The sequence below is a fragment of the Stenella coeruleoalba genome (assembly GCF_951394435.1).
Source record: "Stenella coeruleoalba genome assembly, chromosome: 7".
NCBI classification, from domain to species: Eukaryota; Metazoa; Chordata; class Mammalia; order Artiodactyla; family Delphinidae; genus Stenella; species Stenella coeruleoalba.
In genome coordinates, this window is record NC_137153.1 from 53,317,160 (window position 1) to 53,326,812 (window position 9,653).

The 9,653-nt window shown below is 41.2% G+C and overlaps 1 protein-coding gene across 1 annotated transcript; it reads left to right on the top strand.

The window, feature by feature from the left end:
- Positions 1-3,959: 3,959 nt before the first annotated feature.
- LOC307189661 (interferon alpha-13-like) lies at positions 3,960-5,028 on the top strand (the record flags this gene model as incomplete). Its single annotated transcript, XM_079927955.1, has 1 exon — positions 3,960-5,028. Exon 1 carries the CDS (start codon positions 4,516-4,518, stop codon positions 5,026-5,028), a length of 513 nt encoding a protein of 170 aa, XP_079784081.1. The 5' UTR covers positions 3,960-4,515.
- Positions 5,029-9,653: the final 4,625 nt, after the last annotated feature.

Here is a 9,653-nt window from a genome sequence, read left to right on the forward strand (position 1 = left end):
ACAAGTAAAAGAGAATAGCTCCATCTGCTATAACCTGTCATAATGCCTTGTGCATCTCCCTCATAACCTAGAAAGGGTTTCAAGCGAATTTTTTACTCTTTAAGGCCTGTCTTCTCTGACAGAGTGCTCCATTAAGAAAGTAATATCTTTGTTTTATCTACCAATATATTAAAAAACACAAGTAAAATCCTGAAAGCAGAGATACTTCAAAATATTTTAAGAACCAATGAAATGAATAAAACGATTTATGTTCCTGTTGGATTTTAAGGCAGATTAAAGGTTTAAGGACACTCTGATTCTCCTTAAGAGTATGAGTTAAACCTAACACTTAAAATACACCTTTTGCACCCCCAAAGCAAAGGAAAACAAGACACAAAGCTGACCATATCATAATATGAAGAATAAATTTGGTAAATATAACAATCATCATAGAGAAATAAATTCTAATTATTACAAATTAAAAATAAATTTTCTCCCCATTCAAAAGTATTGTTCCACTTACTGTTGAAGAACAATGTCCTGAGAAGACTCGATGCATTTACAACTGAATCAGAAGAAAAGTCATTGAACTGAGTGAATATGGACGCACTAGAGGCTACCTCTAAGCAGAGAAGACTCCATTGTAGAAGATTGGGTCCAGGTCTCCTTTTCCCACTCCTGGGTTCTCTGAGATTGAACATACAGGGAAAGCACACTCTGATTTTCACGCCTTAACTTCCACTCTCATATTGTCCTGGGCACAGCAGCTGTGGACTTTCTTTTCAGATCGAGCCTGGTCCTTTGGAAGTTCTTCAAAGTCAGGCTGGAGTCCTCATTGCCCAGCAGGGTCTTTTCCTCTCCATCTCCTGCACCAAACTAGTCTCCAGATCTGCCCACTGTTGATCAAGCCCACTGAGGAATTTCAGCTCTTTGTGCTGAAGACGATGGAGAAGTGCTGTATCATCTCATGGAGAATGAGGCGGCCTGAGCGTTTGGGAACTGGCTGTCAGCCAGCTGGTGCTGATGGAACCTGAAAACCTCCTTGTCCTTCAGGCAGGAAAACAAAGAAGATTCTCCCTGTTAGGAGCAGGACTGTGAGGGTCTCCTGCTTTGGCAGCGTGTGGTTCTGGGCCAGGTGACAGCTAAGGGTGCAGACAGGGCTGGAGAACATCATCCTGGGTGTCCTCAGTGAGGAGGGTGGCAGGCCCCGGTGAGCCTGGTGATGCAGGTGTCTGGCTGTGGGAGCCTGTATCCAGCTGCTGTGGGTACCTGCCTGCAAAGGAGATTCTTAAATAAGCCATTTATGGGCAACATAGAATGTCACAACTTCAATTCTTTTATTACACTGGAAATTAAACACATTCCTGGAACATGAAAGAGTATCAATCCAATAGGATGTATTCATCTAAATGAGACCCAAGGTTGAAATAAAAACCTGAGTCTCAATATATCTCTTTTTCAGTTCTAATACGAATACTTAGAGGTTTGACCCTGTACTCTGTTTTGCCACTTCTTAAATTGCACCAAAATACAACTAGCCTCACCTCTCTGCATTCTCCTCTAAAGGGACTCATACATCAGATTTAAATTCTTCCACATTTCCTTACAGGACCATAGCTCACATTTTCTGAAAGTTTACAGATAATGGTGACATAAAAATGAACAGCAAGGGTGAATTCATGCAGTTCTCTTCATTCCGTCACCAGAAATGTTCTGACTGCGTATATATGTGACAATGCGCTTGGCAATGTGGATTCCAGGAAAGTGAGGCAGGGATGGTGACTGCCCTCCAGGGAGCAGGGAGGACAGACTTTAGAGGCAGGATTAGGATGAAGGAAGCAGCACGTGCTCAGTGCAGCTGAGGGCCAGTGCTCAGAGCTGATGAAGAGGAGGGCCTGGGAGCAGCAGAAGGCTCCACTCTGACAAAAATCTGGGGCTCCTGAATTTAAATGACATCAGATTTTCATTTCATCTTTTAAAAAATGGAGACACCGTTAGTTGTGGTCACACAAGACATTGCCGAGATCAAATAAAATAAAGTTTGCAAAGTACAGGCTGAGAATTTGAACAGAGTGAATGATAGAAGGCTTTTGTATTAATATAACAAATGGAAACCTCTAGAGTCCACCCTCAGCCCAGCCAAGAGAAGCTCTGAATACAGGTTCCTTAACACTCAGGGGTCTGCATGTTGAGGCCCCCAAATGCAAACTCTAGGAGAGGGATTGCCTGTAGGCCTGCGAAGGAGTAGAGACCTAGTCTCCACCCTTAGAGCAGTGCCCCGTACATTAAGGAGAGAAATCCTACGGCACCTGAGGCTCTTTGCAGCATCTAAGAAAGTGTTTTGACCTCCTCCCCATAAGAATAAAAAAAAAAAGGCTGCTCTGTGACTAGTATAAATGAGATAAATAGTCCTTTTCCTCACCTTATTTTGTTTCAGACCACCTCTGGTGTTAATTTTTAAGACACAGATTAAATTATACTTTAAAAACAAACACATAACCTCAGAGAAAAAGATCAGATTTGTGGTTACCATAGCCAAGGGGGTGTGAGTTGAGAAAATCAGATGAAGGCAGTCAAAAGGGTTTTTTCTTCCTTTCAAAAAAGACATTAAAATAATGTTGTAGAGACCAGGAAAATGGTAAGAAATATATATATGGGGGAGAGATGATGAGAATTAAAGCATTCCTAGATTTTCAGCCATGGAACAGCACAATACTCTAATTCAAAAGCTATTTCCTGGGTTAGCATTAGGGCAACGTTAAGCTAGTACTTCTCTTAAGCACGAATGGTAAGAAGGCACCAAATCTAAGTCATCAAGGTAAAGGATGTTTTAATGCAACATTTTAAAATGAAAATTAATACCAAAATATGCACGAGGAACAAAATATAAAAATTTTAAGTAAAGAAATGAAGCTGACCTCCATTTGCATGGCCCTGACAGTCTTACTAAGTAAGCCTTCCTGATGTAAATGAAATCTGGGCAAATTCCACTTAGTGTATAAAATTCCTACTAAAGAAAAATGAAAAAGTCTGACCTGCTAAACGTCCTCAATTGCTTGTACACACCAACTCTTCTTTCTAACCTTATAGTCAAGGTGAGGTCCTGGGAAAGACATTTCAGGAACATGAGTTGAAAATCAGTTAAGACTATCATGGGGTCATTAGAAATTGTCAAACATGGTAATTCCTTCAATTAAAAACAAGCAAAAAAGTAATCTTGACAATATTAATGAGTTGGCTTCCATTAAAGATAGAAAAGTAAAACTATATTAAACACTTGGGGCTTCGCCGGTGGCGCAGTGGTTAAGAATCCGCCTGCCAACTCAGGGGACACGGGTTGGAGCCCTGGCCTAGGAAGATCCCACATGCCGTGGAGCAACCAAGTCCATGTGCTGCTACCACTGAGCCTGTGCTCTGGAACCCGCGAGCCACGACCACTGAAGCCTGCGCACCTAGAGCCTGTGCTCCTCAACAAGAGAAGCCACCACAATGAGAAGCCTGCACACCGCAATGAAGACTGAACCCAGCCTAAAATAAATAAACCCAGCCTAAAATAAATAAACAAATAATTATATGAAATACTTACTTTAGTAGAAAGACAATATAGTTTAAATAAAGTTTAATAAAATGCTATATTTTAATATGAAAATATATTTTAATATTCTATGCTTAATATTGAAAATATTTTAACATAAATTTATAAAAATATCAAACATTTAAAATATTTAATTTAAATATGATATGAATTAAGTTAAATATAAAATTAATTTTAAAATGTAAAAAATAAAAGGCTGTGAGTTTTTTTTAATATTCCTACTTTTCAGGTATTCAATACTTTCTCCCTCACTTTAACGCTGTATCCTTGAAAGACTCCATGAAGTCCCAGAGAATCTACAGGGGCGCTCAGCTCCCGCGTCCTCGGCCCCGGTGGTGGCCGCGCGCCGACTCACCCTCAGGGCGTCCCGACACCGTCCTGTCGTCCCATCGCCGCCGCCGCCTTCCCCTTTCTCTGGGCCTTCGCTGTCTCGCGCCAGAAACCAGCCCGAATCTAAAAAATCGGCTCCCCTTTCTCTGCGGCTGGGAATCGCTCTGATTTCCCACCTCAGACCGCTCAGAAAAAGGCTTCTTTCCCAAAAATTGCCTCGCTCAAGTTTCTGTGAGAAAATAAAGCGCAAAACTCAGGGGAAGCCTGAAAATGCACGGTTCTTGTTCCCAGCCACACAAAAATGTCTCTGGCGAGGCCGCGACAAGGCTTCCTCTTCAACGCTCAGCACCGAGAAAACCAAGGTGTTTCGCGTATGCTGATTATTAAAGCAGCCTCAGGGACTACTTTTCGCCCTGTCTCTCGAGCTGCAGGAGACAGCTGCAGAAGGCAAACTTAATCGTCGGCGTTTCCCAAACAAACCCTGCGCCCTCTACCGGCCTCCTAGGGAAGGACGCTGTCCACAGTTCCAGGGAAGGAAGCTTCCCACTCATTAATTGTTTGGCGGTGCCCACGCCTCTCCTGGCGGCCGTCTAGTGAATCACCCTTTCTTAATGGCCCAGATCTATTTGCTAGTGGCAGGAGTGCTGCTCTGCTCTATCCCTGCTTACTCTCTTGGCTGGAACTTGCCTAGAAGCCATAGCCAGGAAAACAAGGACGTCTTCCAACATTTGGAACAGATGCAAAGGATCCCCTCTCAGTGGTGCCTAAAGGACAGAACCGACTTCAAATTTCCTTGGAAAAGAGAGAATATCACCCCAATCCAGGTGACTCAAGGCACCTGTCACCACCATCTGATGCTCCAGCAGATCTTCAACCTCTTCACCACGGAGGACAGCCGTGCTGCCTGGAACAACACCCTCCTCGATAAACTTCTCTCTAGCCTTCATCTGAGGCTGCACCGACTGGAGCAGATGAAAAAAGACAATCTGGATTGTCGAGATTTGGGACGTGCTGCCCGGGAGTATTTCCATGGAATCCATGTCTATCTGAAGGCAAAGGAATACAGCCCCTGTGCCTGGGAGGTTGTCAGAGTGGAAATTAAAAGGTGCCTTTCCCTTATGTAAGAATCCTCAAAGAAATGTCAACAAATACAGAATATTGTTTATACTCGTGACACTTCTCATTCAATTACATTAGTGTTCAAGTCCAAAGCAATCTCGACTTGTGTTTCCTCACAGGCTGAAAAATGTCTGAAAAGAAAATCATGATTTTAAAAAAGGTTTTGACAGAACACAATCTCTTTTCTTGTATAAATAATTTTATAACGTAATTTAAAAGATCACTTTAAGTTTTGGGAGAGGTATTTGCTATTTTCAACACATGAAGTATAGAAAGGTTTTTTGGATAGTGTGGTGTTAAAGATATTTGTCAGTTAACTTAATGCTGACTGCTGTAACGGGTAAAGAGAATGCTGTCAGGAATTTGATCATAATAGAATCTTATCTTTCCCTGGTATAAGAACACAAGGCAGGCATTCCTGATCAGATGGATGTTCTAAGTTGCTCTCCAAAGAGTGATTCGGGGACATGGGTACCCCCTGTTTTGTGGATTTTTCCATCATCAACAGGTGACTGCAAATTTTTCTGCAGTATTTGAGTCTATTCCACTCAGTGGTAAAGGGAAAAAGTCCGGTGCATCACATGGGACGTTTTCAAGGGCCAGGACTATACAGGGCAAGAGCCCTTCTGCTCACATTACAGGGCCTGGATTTATCCTCGTGGAAATCTCACTGCAAGGAAGTTGGGAAATTATTGGATGATTAATAGACGAGGAGACAAGTTCAGTGCATAAGACCACTTTTCATCTTTACACTATTTGTCCTAATGAAGTTCTGGGTGGGGTGGAGGGGAACAACTAATGTTCTTGCTTGCACACACTTCATTAAAAAACAATCTGACCCACAGAGAAAGAGAAATATCATTTATATGTGGAATCTAAAAAAAATGATACAAATGAACTTAGTTACAATACAGAAACGGACCCACAGACTAACAGAAGAAACTTATGGTTACCAGGGGGGAAGGGTGGGGGAGGGATAGTTGGGGAGTTTGGGATTGACATGTACACACTGCTATATTTGGGATGGATGGCCAACAGGGACCTACTGTGTAGCACAGGGAACTCTGCTCAATATTATGTGGCAACCTAGATGGGAGGGGAGTTTGAGAAAGAATGGATGCATGAATGTGTGTGGCTGAATCACTTTGCTGTACACTTGAGGCTAGCACAGCATTGTTAATCAAATATACTCCCGTATAAAATAAAAAGTTAAAAAATATCTCATCCTCTAGTTCTGCCTTAAAAGAAAGAAAAGAGTCAAGTTTGAATATTTATTCTCAGACTCAGTGGTATTATGATTTCAGGTATATTTATTGTTCATTTGCTGAAATAAAGAAAATTTAAAAAAAGAAACAAACCCACAATCAGACCCAAATTCTTATTTCACAAGTTCAGCTTGGGGAAGATCACACGGATGTCACTCAGAGTTCACAGCATCATAGACTGTTGGAAAGAAGCATTCAAATTGATGCCCAAAGGCATAGTCTACGAGGAAAATATTCACAAATGTAGACACAAGTTGTTTCCTTATTGCCTGAGGGAGACGAGAAAAGTATGATCAGGCAGCTCCTTGTAAGTACTTGAGGATGACTGAGGAAAAAATGGAGAGTGACTCTTCCATTTGCGTCCAGGCCCATGATTCTCATTCTGATCTTCTAAGTATTGAAAATGCAAACTTGAAGAAGAAAATATTCCTGCAAATGATCTTTAAAAAAATATCTCACACAATATTCCATTATCACTTCCCTTGTAGAACCATGAAGAATTTCCAAAGTCTCTGTAGATTATCATCCTCTCATACCATATCTATCTAATATATGTTGGTATTGTTCCTTCTCCTATTACTATCATCACTGGTCCCTTCATGAGTATGGATTGAGCTCCTGAAATGCTGGGACTGGACTAGCTGTCTAGGAAACGGGGTTGGGTAAGATGGTACCTCTTGCTTTAGGTATTTTACAGACTTCTGGGAGGTATTCTAAGGACACAATAGGTCAGGTCATGTCTTACTACTTGGGCTTCTTCAACAAAAGAGCATAGACTGGGTAGTTTGTAAAGAGCAGAAATGTATTGCTCACAATTCTAGAGTCTGGAAATCCAAGATCTGGGTGTCTGCGTGGTCCAGTTCTGGTGAGAGCCTGCTTCAGGTCTCACACTGCAGAGTTCTCCTTGTATCATCATACAGCAGGAGAGGGAGGCATTTATCTCTGACCTCTTTGATAAGGGCACTAATTCCATCGTGAGGCCTCCATCTTCACACCCTAATCAAGTCCCAAAGGGCCCGCCACCTGATACCATCACTTTGGGGGTTTGGACTTCCAAATACGAATTTTGTGGGGACGAAAACATTCAGACCACAAAGGGCATTGAAGGCTACATGTCTTGGCATCCAGAAGAGAGAATATATTCATGTAAATAAAGAAGAATGAGCCATTTACCAGGCCAAAAGAGCAGACCGAGGACTCAGAATCCAAACTCTTCATTTCCAACCTGCAGTAATGCTTTAATTATTATGTGTCAGAATTTGGAAATCAAACTGAAATGGACCCCATCGTCCCTTGAAAGGGAATGAAGACACAGGATGAACATGATCATTCATCAGTCTTTGTGAGGAGTCTCCAAAGAATCTCAGTAAGAGTAACGTGGTTAATTGTCTGGTTGCTGTGACCTGTGTGAATCAGGGAGAATTTGAGTTCAGATACATGGCTCTGTATGTGACATCAAGCTGGTTATTTTCTGTCATGACCTAGTAGAGGACAAATTAGCGACGAGGCCATCCTCCTGAGTTTAATAGAGTGCCGGGCAACGGCTGAAAATTGTGCTGCTCTTACAACTTGAATCCCCAGAGCCATAGGCACCTTAAAGGAAAGAGAATCCTAGTGGTTTTAGCAACAAACTCAGTAGGCATGACTGATACCAGGAGGAGTAGAGTGGGAATACCAGCCACTGTCTATTATAATCCCAGCAAATACGACCGTGATAAAGGAAAATAGCTTGGTCATTCGTAACTGCCTTCCAGTGGGAGGAGACCATCTGAGAAACTGCTTTCGTTAAAAGTACGTGTTGCGTGATTACACTGGGCCTGGTGCCGAGGATACCACAGAGAATACGACAGAGTCCAGTTGCTACAGAGCTGATTTGCCACAGATAGTCACATACCTATTATTTATTGAAAGATCGGTATTAGAGGGGGCTGAGGCCACAGAACATCCACTGCAAAATAAAAGAATTCATGATCAGAGTTGAAAGTGAATTCTTTCCATGATCCCAATCAATATTTATCCAGTTCTCAATTAATTACAAAGATGGTTTTCTTTTGTTTGAAAAGAATAGGCTTGGATTGGAACCTCTGACAGTCCTTTGGGGAATCTGAAATTCAATGCAAAAATACAGAGAAAGATTCAAATCGATGATGATTCCTAAATCATCTGGGAGCAGATCGCTCCCACGGGTGCAAACAGTAGTTGTTAGGGGTGCGAACAAATCTTAGCTACTACAATGGTGGGTGGCACTCCAAAGCTCAACCCTATCCAACCCTATCCTTTGTATTCATTTTTCTCTTTGGGTTTTCTTGTGTATGAGACGAGAGGCATTGACATTGAGTGCATGGAAGATACACAATATGCAGGATCAGTGCTACAAGCCATGGTGGCTTGATGTTTCATTAGAGGACTTTCTCTCCATCATATGCTTGAACTCAAAGTCATAATGTGAGAGGTGCCCTCTGCTTACTTATGAGGTGTCCTTGTCTGTCTTGTGGATTTTGCTTATGTTTGAGCCTCAGTGTGATGTGGGCATCGGGAATTAAGCACAAATAGGTTGTATTTTATTATTTAATTCTAAAAAAGTTACCTAGGAGATCAATAATTACGTCTAGTCCTAAAGAGAAAAAGTTGTTGACAATATCTAGAGGAATATCTAGCAGCTAGCGAAGTAAGAAATCATTTTATGATATGAATCAAAACTAAGAATTACTTAAAAATAAATGTTAAGAAAATCATTTAAATTGTCAATGGTTTTAGCAGTTTTGATAGATTTTTAAATATATCTATACATTGGTATTCTTATGAAGTATTTGTATAAATTTTTATTGAATATGTAATTTGATACATTCCTATTTATTAAGTAAATGTATTACATTAAAAGTCATTCTGCACACTTAACCAAAATGTTAAATTAATTGCAGTAGCTTTTACAGTTAATTTTTAGCCTAATTTTTTTTGTCATACTCACCCCTGCATCGAATAAAAAGAAAAAACTTTTCACTTTCTTTTTCTATTTATAAAGTAGAGGTATGCATGGAGTACATATTGATGTACCCAGTATATCTGTGTATCAAAATTTCATAGGGGGGCCATATGGAAAAAAATATCTAGAAAGGTTCTGTGGGCAGGAGAAGGGGAGGCAAGGATGAAAAACAGTGGTTGAGAAACACTGCCCTAACCTATCTGGAGAGTGCAAAATGAAAAGCAAAAACAGAAGTAGAAAGTAAGAGGGAACATTCAGAAAATGGAAACCAATTCGCTCCCATTTAAGACCCAGGCCTGAAGGAAGGTCTTCAGAGAACCTAGAGAGCAGGGTTCACAGAGTCCCCACCTCAGCCAGGCCGGCAGCATCTGCAGGGTCCCCG